This window comes from Lampris incognitus, chromosome 2 (genome assembly GCF_029633865.1).
Source record: "Lampris incognitus isolate fLamInc1 chromosome 2, fLamInc1.hap2, whole genome shotgun sequence".
NCBI lineage: Eukaryota > Metazoa > Chordata > Actinopteri > Lampriformes > Lampridae > Lampris > Lampris incognitus.
In genome coordinates, this window is record NC_079212.1 from 124134342 (window position 1) to 124150192 (window position 15851).

General features: G+C 40.3%; 1 protein-coding gene across 2 annotated transcripts in view; it reads right to left on the reverse strand.

Annotated features, from left to right (window-relative positions):
- LOC130107904 (protein phosphatase 1 regulatory subunit 1A-like) overlaps positions 1–15637 on the reverse strand; it is an 82077-nt gene extending 66440 nt beyond the window's left edge. For both annotated transcript variants that reach the window (XM_056274702.1, XM_056274701.1), the window contains exon 1: positions 15170–15637. In XM_056274702.1, the coding sequence (XP_056130677.1) occupies positions 15170–15250 (81 nt within the window). In that variant the 5' untranslated portion in view covers positions 15251–15637. The remainder of the gene's footprint in view (positions 1–15169) is intronic.
- Between the last annotated feature and the right edge of the window lie 214 nt (positions 15638–15851).

Consider the following 15851-nt stretch of genomic DNA (forward strand, 5'->3'; position numbering starts at 1 on the left):
TCTATTCTTGTTCTTAGAAATGAAGCCTATTCCATGCGAGAAATTGCTAAGAAATTGAAGATTTCCTACACCGGTGTGTACTACTCCCTTCAGAGGACAGCACAAACAGGCTCTAACCAGAGTAGAAAAAGAAGTGGGAGGCCGCGTTGCACAACTGAGCAAGAAGATAAGTACATTAGAGTCTCTAGTTTGAGAAACAGACGCCTCACAGGTCCCCAACTGGCATCTTCATTAAATAGTACCTGTTAGAGCCTGTTTGTGCTGTCCTCTGAAGGGAGTAGTACACACCGGTGTAGGAAATCTTCAATTTCTTAGCAATTTCTCGCATGGAATAGCCTTCATTTCTAAGAACAAGAATAGACTGTCGAGTTTCAGATGAAAGTTCTCTTTTTCTGGCCATTTTGAGCGTTTAATTGACCCCACAAATGTGATGCTCCAGAAACTCAATCTGCTCAAAGAAGTGCCCATCCAACCAATCCAACTTGTGGGAGCTGCTTCTGGAAGCGTGGGGTGCAATTTCTCCAGATTACCTCAACAAATTAACAGCTAGAATGCCAAAGGTCTGCAATGCTGTAATTGCTGCAAATGGAGGATTCTTTGACGAAAGCAAAGTTTGATGTAAAAAAAATCTTATTTCAAATACAAATCATTATTTCTAACCTTGTCAATGTCTTGACTCTATTTTCTATTCATTTCACAACATATGGTGGTGAATAAGTGTGACTTTTCATGGAAAACACAAAATTGTTTGGGTGATCCCAAACTTTTGAACGGTAGTGTATATATATATAATCCAGTGAGTCAAGTAAATTCTTTATGAGACAGTACAAGCCTGCTTATATATATATCGGCACAGTGGCGCAGTGGTTAGCACGGTCGCCTCACAGCAAGAAGGTCCTGGGTTCGAGCCCGGGGTCCAACCTTGGGGGTCGTCCCGGGTCGTCCTGTGTGGAGTTTGCATGTTCTCCCCGTGTCTGTGTGGGTTTCCTCCGGGGGCTCCGGTTTCCTCCCACAGTCCAAAGACATGTAGGTCAGGTGAATTGGCCGTACTAAATCTAAATTGTCCCTAGGTATGAATGTGTGTGGGTGTGGGTGTGTATGTCGGCCCTGTGTGATAGTCTGGCGACCTGTCCAGGGTGTCCCCCCGCCTGCCGCCCAATGACTGCTGGGATAGGCTCCAGCATCCCCGCAACCCTGAGAGCATGATAAGCAGTTCGGAAAATTGATGGATATATATATATATATATATATACATATAAAAAATCCAGTGAGTCAAGTAAATTCTTTATGAGACAGTACAAGCTTGTTTCACGCCATAAGCAATCATCAGCTGTCAACAAAGCCACACGGGAAATAACATATCATTTACTGCCTAGTCATGCATGTCCAATGGGGGGTGGTATCAATGTGTGTGTGTGTGTGTGTGTGTGTGTGTGTGTTTGTGTGTGTGTGTATATATGTATATATAATTGTTATTATTATAATTATCATGTTATTATCTTATTTATTTCTTATTTATTTACATTACTTTCCTTCTTTATTCTCTGAAAGTATTTTACTGATGTTTCATAAATAGCAGCTCTCTTTTTTAACAACCCTTTTTATTGTTTTTGAACAGTTTTATTTATATTATTCTTTAATTCCTGTATGTTCATTATCTTCACTCTCTTCTTTGAAATTATTTTAAGTTCGTGCAAATTTGAAGTGAAAATTTTAAGTTTAGTGCACTTTGAAGTGAATTAATATATGAAACATGTGTAAAGTTTATTATTGTATTATTAATAATAACTTTCCACTCTTGTGCATGAGTGTATGCATTTTATCTCTACCCATATTTGTATAGTATGGTGTGCTCAATGTTGGATTTTTTTAATATGACACACACACACACACAACCACACACACATACACACACACACACACATATATATATATATATATATATATATATATATATATATATATATATATATATATATATATATATATACACTACCGTTCAAAAGTTTGGGATCACATTGAAATGTCCATATTTTTGAAGGAAAAGCACTGTACTTTTCAATGAAGATAACTTTAAACTAGTCTTAACTTTAAAGAAATACACTCTATACATTGCTAATGTGGTAAATGACTATTCTAGCTGCAAATGTCTGGTTTTTGGTGCAATATCTACATAGGTGTATAGAGGCCCATTTCAAGCAACTATCACTCCAGTGTTCTAATGGTACAATGTGTTTGCTCATTGGCTCAGAAGGCTAATTGATGATTAGAAAACCCTTGTGCAATCATGTTCACACATCTGAAAACAGTTTAGCTCGTTACAGAAGCTACAAAACTGACCTTCCTTTGAGCAGATTGAGTTTCTGGAGCATCACATTTGTGGGGTCAATTAAACGCTCAAAATGGCCAGAAAAAGAGAACTTTCATCTGAAACTCGACAGTCTATTCTTGTTCTTAGAAATGAAGGCTATTCCATGCGAGAAATTGCTAAGAAATTGAAGATTTCCTACACCGGTGTGTACTACTCCCTTCAGAGGACAGCACAAACAGGCTCTAACCAGAGTAGAAAAAGAAGAGGGAGGCCGCGTTGCACAACTGAGCAAGAAGATAAGTACATTAGAGTCTCTAGTTTGAGAAACAGACGCCTCACAGGTCCCCAACTGGCATCTTCATTAAATAGTACCCGCAAAACACCAGTGTCAACATCTACAGTGAAGAGGCGGCTGCGGGATTCTGGGCTTCAGGGCAGAGTGGCAAAGAAAAAGCCATATCTGAGACTGACCAATAAAAGAAAAAGATTAAGATGGGCAAAAGAACACAGACATTGGACAGAGGAAGACTGGAAAAAAGTGTTGTGGACGGATGAATCCAAGTTTGAGGTGTTTGGATCACAAAGAAGAACGTTTGTGAGACGCAGAACAAATGAAAAGATGCTGGAAGAATGCCTGACGCCATCTGTTAAGCATGATGGAGGTAATGTGATGGTCTGGGGTTGCTTTGGTGCTGGTAAGGTGGGAGATTTGTACAGGGTAAAAGGGATTCTGAATAAGGAAGGCTATCACTCCATTTTGCAACGCTATGCCATACCCAGTGGACAGCGCTTGATTGGAGCCAATTTCATCCTACAACAGGACAATGACCCTAAACACACTTCCAAATTGTGCAAGAACTATTTAGAGCAGAAGCAGGCAGCTGGTATTCTATCGGTAATGGAGTGGCCAGCGCAGTCACCAGATCTGAACCCCATTGAGCTGTTGTGGGAGCAGCTTGACCGTATGGTACGCAAGAAGTGCCCATCCAACCAATCCAACTTGTGGGAGCTGCTTCTGGAAGCGTGGGGTGCAATTTCTCCAGATTACCTCAACAAATTAACAGCTAGAATGCCAAAGGTCTGCAATGCTGTAATTGCTGCAAATGGAGGATTCTTTGACGAAAGCAAAGTTTGATGTAAAAAAAATCTTATTTCAAATACAAATCATTATTTCTAACCTTGTCAATGTCTTGACTCTATTTTCTATTCATTTCACAACATATGGTGGTGAATAAGTGTGACTTTTCATGGAAAACACAAAATTGTTTGGGTGATCCCAAACTTTTGAACGGTAGTGTATATATATAGTTGTCTTTTTTATGTTATTTAACTATAAATGTGTGGGAGTTTGCACATACTCCTACTATCTTGTATAAGCACATTTTAATTTCCCAGTCTTGAATGTGAGTTTCCATCTATATTGCCGTCATTGCAGCAAACTTTGCCACCCAGTTCACATTGTAGCACAATGAGAGAAAACTGTATTAAACTGATTATACCCCGAGTCTTTGTTATTGTCATCACCCAGCAGCAGAGCCAAGTCCCTGATCTTCCGCTCACACACATACCGCCACCCCCAGTGGAGTACAACTTCTTAAACCACCAGACCTACATAATACATCTCAGCCATTTCTGACAACAAAGAACAAAAAAAACCCCTTTGTTCTAAGATAAAGTGGGCCGGGAAAGCCATACACGCCTACTGTCATTGTTTATAGTGTGGGAAGATAGATGAAATGTGTTTGGATGGAAAAACATTTGATGTGCCAAGTGATAGATTGTACCATCTTGTTGTTAATGTGGTACTGTACACCCTGTGATTTTCTTTCATTTGACTTTACCCCTTTATCTGCTCCATGTGGGATCACTTAACTTCAACTGAGTTAAGTGGTATTGAGTTAAGGTGGTTGGATGAGCTTAGGTTGCCATTATTGCTTTATTTTATGATATACAAATAATTATACAAGCTCGATTGTCATCAGGGCATAACAAGTTCGAACAAAACCTTATGACAGTAGCCCCAAGGCTGGAAAGAATAGTCATGTGAGGGCTGTCGTTCTGAAATCCACTGTTGGCTGGGAACATACGAGTGGGAAAAGTTCACTGCATTACATTTAAGTTACAATCCTGAAGAGTTGCTTTTGTTCAGCTTACTGACATCCATGGTGATATGTGGTATCACAGTGATAGTTAAGCAATGCAAATCCCGCAGGTCATTTCAAAATGACCCATATTTGTCGGTACTATTATGTCAGCACATTCCCCGCCATCAAGCAAAGCAAACATGCTTCAACTTTCACTTTTAGCTGATGATGTTGTGGTGTGGGTAAGGTTCTTATAAAAGTTTTTCATGCTATCCACTGCATAGCCACAATAACGTCACTTTTCTTTCTAACGCCCAGCTACATGCTTTCTTCATCTGCATTCGGCTGCTATGGTAAAGACATAAACAGCTATGCTCCGCATCACTTGTCCCAGGAAAGTTATACCCAACAATAGCCATTAAAGTCAGCAACAGACAAAATTATGATCTGGTTAGTTGTGGATTAGCTATTGTCTTAAATATGCCATCAAGAAAGTATCAAGAAGGGCATGTACAGGATTGTAGCCTTAAAGAATAGCACTGAAATGCCCGTGAACTAGCCAACTAATCTCCCACTGTTTCAGCACAGTGCTAAGTAACTAACAGGAGCAGGCTGGGCTAATACTGAGCTGCTCTTAGAGATGAATGTTAAACAGGTCGTTTCTGGATAAATAGTCATTCATTCAGTGGGCCAATCTTGCCTTTGAAAAAGATACATCCTCTGTCTTGCAACTTCTCACCTTTCATCATGTCATTTGAAATGTGATCGCAGTACTGTACAGGCAAATATTGGCATACTGCCGTTGTGAATTTCCTCATGGACCCCTTTTAAACTGGGATCTACTGTGATTTTATTGGGAGTAACAGGAATTTTTCACGGGATTCGGAGCAGCAAGAATAGGGACTTTCTCTTTCATCTCTTTGCCCTTTAGTCCCTCTTCCTTTCACCTCTCTCTCTCTCTCTCTCTCTCTCTCTCTCTCTCTCTCTCTCTCTCTCTCTCTCTCTCTCTCTCTCTCTCTCTCTCTCTCTCTCTCTCTCTCTCTCTCTCTCTCTCTCTCTCTTTCCTTTGTCTTCCCTCCACAATCTGCCACCTAATCATTACTTTTCCTCACATCGATTCATGTCATACAACTTGACCACAAAAGGAGAGCAGGGGGGAGGAGGGAGGGGAAGCATTAGGGTCGGGTGGCTCATGTTCAATACAGAAGTTGTAATTTAATCTGTGGAGGTAAGGGATCCATGAGCATGTTCGCCCATACACAGGATCAGGGAGGTAGCTCTCTTATGGAAGGCAATAAAGAATGAAGACTGAGCAGTGGTCAGAGTCACAGCCAGAGAACTTTTTTTCCCTACTTGTCATTAGTATCATTAATCGGTTATGGGAGGGACTATTCTATTGATGAAATGAAAAGGCTTACTACTCAGTACACAACATTGCGCTCTAATAAAGGTCTGGGTAAAATGTAACATGAATTACATTCATTCATTCTCTAAACCCCCCTAATCCAACTCAGATTTGCAAAGGCTGTAGCTTGTTCCATCAGGAATTAGGCAGAAAGTATGAAAATGCTGTAGAGAAATCACCAGTTCATCGCAGGGCCAACAGGTACAAACATTAGAGGCCTATGGGAACCTACGGATTATTTAGTGTCTTCGTATTTTCCCAATGAGCAAAGTACTAAACCCCCATGCTGCCCTTGGCTTAATAAAGATGTCTTGTTTTACTCTAAAATATAGCTCTCAGAGCAGTGTGTCTACCCTCTGTTCTAAACATATATTCTAATTTAGCAGCACTGGACTGCAGTCATTAACAAAAGATGTACATAGCATAATGATCACTTCCCTTAAAAATCCTTTTCGGTAAATGGCTTTACTGAGGTATGAGGATCTAATCGTTATAGCCTCAGTGAAGGACAAAAGATGTTCTTCTGTATGTCTGTATGTCTCCAGTGCCTGACTAACGGAGGTGGGGTGGGTGGGCAGTTGTCATAAGCTCAAAATGTCTGTAATGAAAGAATATTACCTCAAACATCATGAGTCATCATCTGACCAAGAAATATATTAGGTAAATCTATGAATAACACTGAGCTGCCAGATGTCTGTGAATGTTCTCATTCATCCAGGTCATGGTTATTCAAAGGAGTTGAATCAAGTGCAACTGGACCTGGTATATATCCGTGAAGACGTTTCACCTCTCATCCAAGAGGCTTCCTCAGTTCATGCCTTTCTGATTAGACGAAGCTTGTGTGGATATGAAGGAGTTTGGAAAGATACGAAAGAGGTAGGTTATCAACGGCTTTAAAGGTGAGGACTAGGATCTTGAAGTCAATACATTATTTAACATGGCACAGTGGTTAGTGCTGTCGCCTCACAGCAAGAAGGTCCTAGGTTCAAACCACGGGGTTTTCCGAACTTGGGGGGGTCATCCTAGGTCCTTTCTGTGTGGAGTTTGCATGTTCTCCCTGTGTCTGCGTGGGTTTTCTCCGGGTGCTCCGGTTTTCCCCACCATCAAAAAGACATGCATGTTAGGGTTAATACTCCTGTCTGTGCCCCTGATCGAGGCATGGCAAGACAAACTGGAGTTGGTCCCTGGGCACTGCACGGCAGCTGCCCACTGCTCCTAGCTACATAGCTAGGATGGGTGCAATGCAGAGGAAGAATTTCCCCACAGGGATCAATAAAATAAAATAAAAATAAATAAATAACAGGAAGCCAGTGGAGTTGCTGAAGAACAAGAGTGATATGATCTATGGAAGGAGTTGTGGTAATGATATGGGCAGCTGAATTCTGGACCAATTGAAGTTTATGAAGACACTTGAGGGGGAGACCAAAGAGGACAGAATTACAGTAGTCAATACGGGATGTAACCAGGGTGTGAGTGAGTATGGCTGTGCTTTTAGGTGTAAGTGACGGGCGAAGACGATTAACGTTGCGTAGGTGGAAGTATGCAGACCGAATAACATTGTTGATGTGAGCTTCAAAAGATAATGTGCTGTCCAGGATGACACCCAGACTCTTAACCTGAGGTGATGGATTAACTATAGAGTTGTCAGTAGTCAGAGAAAAACTACCAGGTTTGGCCAAAGTAGATTTAGTACCTACTAGGAGGACCTTGGTTTTGTCACTATTAAGTTTGAGGAAGTGGTATGAAAAGTAGACTTAGAGTGGAGGTAGGCTTGGTGGATAGATAAAGCTGGGTGTTATCCGCATAGCAGTAAAATTGAATGCCAAATTTCCTGAAAATGTGGCCAAGAGGTAGTAGGTAAATAATAAATAGGAGGGGTCCCAATACAAAGCCCTGGGGAACACCGGTAGTAACAGGAAAGGACTGTGATCTCAAATTTTTAAGTTGGACAAACTGAGTGTGGCCAAAGAAATATGATCTAAACCAGTCAAGGGGGGTGCCAGTTATTCTAATGGAAGCTAATCTTTCTAGGAGGATGTTATGTGATATGGTATCAAAGGCTGCACTCAGATAAATAAGGACAAGTATGGTTAAGAGCCCAGAGTCAGCTGCCATCAACAGCTCATTAGTGATTTTCACCAAGGCTGTCTCCGTACTGTGCATGGAGCGAAAACCAGACTGGAATTGTTCAAACAGATCGCTGTTAGTCAAGTGAGCGTGTACCTGAGATGTGACTGTTCTTTCAAGTGTTTTAGAAAGAAATGGTAAATTTGAGATTGGGTGAAAACTATTTAAATTGTTGGGGTCTGCACCAGGTTTCTTGAGTTTTTGAAGCTGTTTGGAGAGATGAGGGAACAAGACCAGAGGTAAGGGAGGAATGTATGATATCAGTTAGATAGATAGATAGATAGATAGATAGATAGATAGATAGATAGATAGATAGATAGATAGATAGATAGATAGATAGATAGATAGATAGATAGATAGATAGATAGATAGATAGATAGATAGATAGATAGATAGATAGATAGACAGACAGACAGACAGACAGACAGACAGACAGATAGATAGATAGATAGATAGATAGATAGATAGATAGATAGATAGATAGATAGATAGATAGATAGATAGATAGATAGATAGATAGATAGATAGATAGATAGATAGATAGATAGATAGATAGATAGATAGATAGATAGATAGATAGATAGATAGATAGATAGATAGATAGATAGATAGATAGATAGATAGATAGATAGATAGATAGATAGATAGATAGATAGACAGTTATTAAAGAGGATAGAGAAGGTAGACATGCTTTTACTAAATGAGTAAAGGGGGTGTAACTGACAGGTAGATGATTTGGATTTGCGAATAAGACCAGATATTTCAGCAACAGTTGGGAGTTTAAAACTAGATAGTGAAGAAGAGAGGGGAACATAGAAGGGTGAATAAGATGAACTGTATGCAGTATTGTTTGACAAGGTCAGTTGCTGATCAATATTTTCAATTTTAGCATTAAAAAAGGTCATGAAGGTGTTACACTGAGCAACTGCATACAGGTGAGGTGCAAGAGTGTCTGGTTGCCGTAAAATATTGTTTACCATGGAAAAAAGGGCTCTAGTGTTCTCTTCGCCTGATCTAATTAAATGTGCATAATAAGATGATTTAGCTGTGGACAGAGCCTCCTTATAATGAAGTATGTGCTCGGCATACATGTTTTTATAAACAACAGGCCAGTTTTCGTGTAAAGGTGTTCCGGGCGATGGCCTTAGCTTTAAGCTGGAGTAGTGCAGGTGTAAACCAAGGAGCAGAGTGGGTAAAGGAAACAGATCAGGTTTTTAAAGGAGCAAGATCATTTAAAAGACTATAAAGGCCATCATTCTAATGAGAGACCAGTTCATCTGGGGTGGATAAATTGTCTTTGCTGGAGAGGTTTTTAACTCCCAGGAGCCAAAAACTCAACTTGCACTTGAGAACATTGCCAATCAGCCTGTGTGTAAACCTTCGCCAGATCTGTGCAAAAACACATAAATAAAGCCAAACGTTTTCCAAGCTTGTGTTAAGCAGTTTTTTTCATATCCATTCAGCAAGACTTACTGGCAATATAAAGCTAAACCAGTATCTCATACAATATACAGAATGGAACACAGCAGTTTAATCATTTAAGAACAAGTAAAACAACTAATCTTTCATCATACAAGCATTTGCCCTCAAACTACTCATCATTCACCACTAACATATACACAGGTAGGTTCTTATCCTGCCCCAACACTGCCCATGAGCACAAAGGACAAACACAAACATGCAGTCATACATCCATTTGGTTTTTACCCTGTACTTTGAAGTATCTTCTACATATTTTTGGTGTGTTCTATAATGTATTTGTATATTATATGTCAATATCTTCTATTCTTGTATTCATATTGTATGTATAATTTTATGTATAATTTCAAGTTTAGGACTTTGTATTGCCATTTTATGTACAAAATATGTAATATATGCTATATATGTAAGATTTGACTTAATGGTTAATTAACTGATACAATCCACTAATTAGTGGAATGTAATTAGTGGATATCAGCCAAATGTCTATTAGGTGACTACCTAATAGACAGTTGATATCACCTGCTCCCTATTTAAGAAATCTCATAACCTCAACCATGACACGCAAAGCACAGTGCAATGGTCCATAAACCAGATCATACACTCCAGCCTTACTTGACAACTTTCCCCTCAAGAATATCTATCTATCTATCTATCTATCTATCTATCTATCTATCTATCTATCTATCTATCTATCTATCTATCTATCTATCTATCTATCTATCTATCTATCTATCTATCTATCTATCTATCTATCTATCTATCTATCTATCTATCTATCTATCTATCTATCTATCTATCTATCTATCTATCTTATTCATTCTTAGGTCATTGGCTCTAGCACTCCTAGTCTGTGCCTCCTGGGAAGCACTGGGTTATAATGATGGGTTTTGATGGGGTCAGGTCCATTTGTATGTGGATAAGTGGTTTAGTGTGTTTCTTTCAGTCTACAGAGAAGGTCCTGGGTGAGACAATTTTGATTGGCATGGCGTGCTCTTCAAAAGCTGACAGGAAATGTGAGAGGATTGCTCAACCATAGCTGAGGGCTAAGAGCATGACAATCAGACATGTGTTTAAAAAAACACATGACTGAAACACACACGCACATACTACAAAAACACATGCATACATACACATACCAACACAAATAAAACACACACACACACACTATATGTTTTTCTTTCTCATTGCATGTGCTCAGTTTGCTGGTCACTGAGGTCTTAGAATTACTAATACAGAGGAAAATTCCCCATGGCCAGCTGCCAAGCCTCAGTCACACTTCTTCATATCGCAAGCTGAGAACTCTCTTGAGTCTAAGATGTTTCAGAAAGAAGGACAAAGAGGATTTATGTTTATGTAAAAAGGAAATATATCTGCTTGTGGAAAGAAAATGTAGTCACTCTGCTTGAAGAGTACAGGTTCTACTACTACACAGCTGAGTTGAGATTGGATATGAATGAGGTGTAAATACGGACACAAACAGAGGACATAAGTTTAGTGGCATACAAACACAAAAAGGGTCATTTACACCACATATGCCCCCCCCACCCCCCGGCGAACTATTGGAAGCCCCAAATTTGACATAAGCAATGCCACGCTTCAAAAGGGCAGGCTGCCATGTATGTATACAAATGGAAAACACTATCTTTTTTTGGGATATTTTTTTTCCCGCATGGTTGGCTCTGCCTGCCACAAATGCACTGTCTACTACACCGTGACCTTTTGCATGTACAAAGAAAAATTGACAGACTGACAGACGGACAGGCATTTACGAATTTAAACATTTTTTGCACATACTCACCCAAACACTGACTTTCACCAAATAAATACACTTTTACTAATTTCTCTTATAGGCAGATGCAGAAACCTGCACATATTTTAATAATTGTAATCTATTGTTCACAGAAGTTGAGTTTGTATTGTGCAGCACAACTTGCATTGAATTTGAACTATACAGTACAGGGAATTGAGTTCAAAATGTATCGTAGCTGAATTAAATGAAGAGTAGGTGAGAAGGTGTAGGAAAAAATAAGTGTATACTTCCCCCCACTCCTTTTCCAACATGTAACAAATAATTTGATGCATACAGAGATTTGTTTGCTGAATTTGATGTGTGTATTTGTTGATCACTTCAGAATATTGGCAATGGCTTATCTGTATGTTATATCCTGCTTATTTACATGTTCGAAATAAATCATCATCATCATCATCATAATTATAACAAAAGACACTAATAGGCTTGAAGCATGGTTGTTCTATACTTCAAAGGATACATGCTTTAAAAAAACTTTATCATCAGTCAATCAAGTTGCATTTTATATTGCGCTTTTCTAGTGGCAATAGCCACTCAAAGCGCTTCACAATTAATTCTCACACACACACACACACACACACACACACACACACACACACACACACACACACATCCTCTCTAATATCTTACCAATACCACAATGAGAAAGATCTTTTGATTTTACTATGGCAAGCAGGTGTCAACAACTTTGAATGGAGACTTATAATGACAGTTAGAATGAACCGTAGCTCGACTTAACTGTGCAAGTAAACGCAGTCATTGAGGCTTACAACTGGTCTACCCTCCTGATAAGACAATTTCCATCTGCTTTTGTAACCAACTTCCTTTTAATAACTTCAATTAATTCAATGAATCATTTTGTAAACACTGTTACCACTTATAAATTGAATTTATAAGTTGAAGATCTTTTTCCATATCCTTATTTGAATCAGCGTCAACATTTATTTTTGTAATGTCTTGTCGCTATAGTAAAAAGGATATTTCGACTGAAAGTGATAGTTGGAGATTAGTAACGTGTAATATGGCATATCATGCAACAGTGTAAGGACCATCATTCCCCCCCCCTTTTTCTCCCCAATTTTTTACTTGGCCAATTACTCTACTCTTCACATCCAGCTTCCCACCCGCAGACACAGCCAATTGTGCCTGTAGAGACACCCGACCAAGCCGAAGGTAACATGGGGATTCGAACCGCCAACCCTTGTGTTGGTAGGCAACGAAATAGACCGCTAGACTACCCTGGTGCCTGTATAAGAACCATCATATTATAGACTGAGATATTAGTGATGTCATAGGTCAAAGGGCACTCCCAGAGAAACCTGTTTACCTAGCTATGACTGTGACAGTTTAGATAAATTAAAAGTCTAAATGTTACAATAAAAATTGTCTTGTTTTCAGACCAACTGCCATTAGATATACTGTAGATAGGGATTGGTGCATTGTTGTAATTTTATTCCTTACTAGGATGGTAGTATTTTCGTGGTGGCATTAGGCAGCTATGGGGGACCATTTAAAGCAAAGGACATTAGGAGGCAAAGCAATTACGGCTGATTGTGTTTATAGAGAGACTGTGCAGCAATTCATTAATCTCCATGGCTAAATATCACCAGCAAGGTGTCCGTCTCCTAAATCTGGCAAACACACAGGCCCATTCAGTGTGTGGGTGTCAGTGGATGCACATACACAATGGCACATGCACACATATGTTACTACTCTTTAAGACCTACTGACTTACACTTTTTTGGGGGGGCTGGATTATTTTCCCCCCTTTTTCTACCCAAATGTACCCGGCCAAGTATCCCACTCTTCTGAGCCGTCCCAGTCCCTGTTCCACCCTCCACCCCTTTGACAATCCGGGGAGGGCTGCACACTACCACATGCCTCCTCCGATACATGTGGAGTCGCCAGCCGCTTCTTTTAACCTGACAGTGAGGAGTTTCACCAGGAGGACGTAGCGCGTGAGGGGATCACGCTATTCCCCCTACCCCCTGAACAGGTGCCCCAACCTACCAGAAGACGCGCCAGTGCAGCGACCAGGACACATACCCACATCCGCTTTCCCACCCACTGACACGGCCAATTGTGTCTGTAGGAATGCCCAACCAAGCCGGAGGTAACACGGGGATTCGAACCGACGATCCCCGTGTTGGTAGGCAACGGAATGGACCGCTACACCACCCTGACGCCCAACTGACTTAGACTTCAACCTGAAAAATCATTAAACCTGATGCTTCTCTGGTCACATTCTATGAACCTACGTAACTCTGATGATATCCCACTATACCATGCAGAAAATACATAAACTCAAATAATATTTGCAAAGACTGTTGGTCCCTTTCTGTTTGTTGTACTGCATGCCTGTTTGTCTTAAAATTCAGTCTGTCAGTGTTGCTCTGTCTGAGAGTGCCCATCTTCCCTTGTCTCTCTCTTTCTGTCTCTCTCCCTATATCTCTCATACACATTATATACATACAAGAACAGATTATGAGATCAGTCACTGAACAGACATACTAATAGCCATGTTCCCTTTGAGAAAGACAGCGACAGCTTCTTGTGAGACCTTCCATGATAGAGGGAGTGATAAGGAGAGGGAGGCTGAGATGGAGAACCAGAGTAGAGTCAGACTCATAAATCTTTGCTGGTTTTTACTCAAGACTTATCCATAATGAATGACTTGTCCTGTTCATGTTATATTTATGAAATGAAGAAAATGGGGCACATCCTTCACTACATTTTCCAAAGGCCTAGGCTGTGCGTTCATTGGGTCTTTCGTGACCATTGCTCAAGTGAAATTTCTTTTCTGCCTGTCAGGATGCATGACACTGGGTGAATGTAACCCTGTGGGATTATAAGACAGTCTTTTGTGAACCTGACAGTTTGCACTTCAAGGTTCTCTTGAATCATCACCATTGTCCTTGTTACTGCTCCCCTGCAATACACTCTGGATGATTTTTCAATCTTTTTTGCCATATCAAGTCCCCTCATCTCTTTTACTACTGATTTCAAGTAATTACATCATAATAAGTCATAAAATGCTTTCAACAAACAATGACATCGGTGAAAATGTTTTGTTTTATCTGCCCTGTTTTAAAATATAAAGTAGTCCCGTCAATTCAACTTTTATTTGTGTAGCCCTAAAACATATTTCAGTCCCAAGAAGCTTTGCAATCACACTACAGTCTCTAAAGCAAAAAAAAAATAGAACAGGCACTGGTGCACAACATTCTCTATCCTTACAGAAAACTCCACAGGAAAAAAATCTATCAGGAAAAGAAATGGGAGAAGCCTCGGGAAGATCATCAGAGGAGGGATCCCTCTTCTAGGACAGATAGGCATGCCATGAGTAGACAGAGTAGATAGCGAAATAGCAGTAAAATTGCTGTTCTTGGTATATCAATGCTACTTATGGGCTGCTGTCTGTGAAGCCAGTCACTACGACTGAAACAACATCGGACCCCCCTGGCGACACATCTCTTTTCTGCACCATCCGCTCTGTGCGAGGGCTTCTGTCGCTGTGGCTTTTAAGTGGTTAGTGGTGAGGTGTCTATAAGTGATTGCTGCGCTACTGTGAGTGGGGCGGGGGGAATCAATGCCAAATTCATTATGGTCACTTAAGAACTGCATTACAAAGATGTAGCAAGCCAATTACATAGATGCATGGGAATTTAAAAAAAAAAGTGAAAACTTGATGACTATTATAAGCAGCAGTTTATCAATTGACTACACTATAGCATGTTGGCTACATTTCAATTAGCCTCCACTACACGGAAATGCTGTTCTTATATAGTGTACGAAGATGGATTTCATGAATTCTCTATAACATGGAGTCTTCAGTCCAATTAACCCTCTATTTAGCTTATTGATACATCGCCGTAAGTGACCAATCATACTTTGCTGATGTATTACCATATCAATACTGTATTAATTAACTCCATTTCCTCCTGCCTTACCTGTTCAGCTGCCTCAGGGTCCAGGTGGGTGTCCAGGAGGGGGACGGTAAACTGAATCTTCCTCGGGCTCCCTGTTTCCATGGTGGCACTGTCCCTCAACAGCCGGAGAAAGCGAGAGAAGTAGAGGACAAGAGAAGGTGAGGAGGAGGGTCCGGAGGAGAGTAGAGCACTGGGGAGAGGAATCCGTTGGGAAAAGAAGGAAGAGAGGATACTGGGCTCAGTGAGGTGTCTGAAGCCTGGGAAAAAAGGGAAAATTCTGGTAATCCCACTTAGAAAAAAAATGTATTAGTTTGTATCTGTCTGTGTTCTCTTCTTTTCCCTTTTCTTTAATATTGCTTTATATTAACTATATTTCCTTTGACTATCCTCTGCTGACGCTTTCTATGTTTGAATATCATCAGCATCTACTACATTAACAATCTCCGTATTCAAAATCCAGTCTCTCCCCCTCTGTCTGTCAGCCGCTTCTCAATGCTGCAGCAAGGGCAATCTGTGCTCACAACACCTCTGTGTGTGTGTGTGTGTCGCTCTCTCTCTCTCTTTCTCTCTCTCTCTCTCTCTCTCTCTCTCTCTCTCTCTCTCTCTCTCTCTCTCTCTCTCTCTCTCTCTCTCTCTCTCTCTCTCTCTCTCTCTCTCTCTCTCTCTCTCTCTCTCTCTCTCTCTCTCTCTCTCTCTCTCTCTC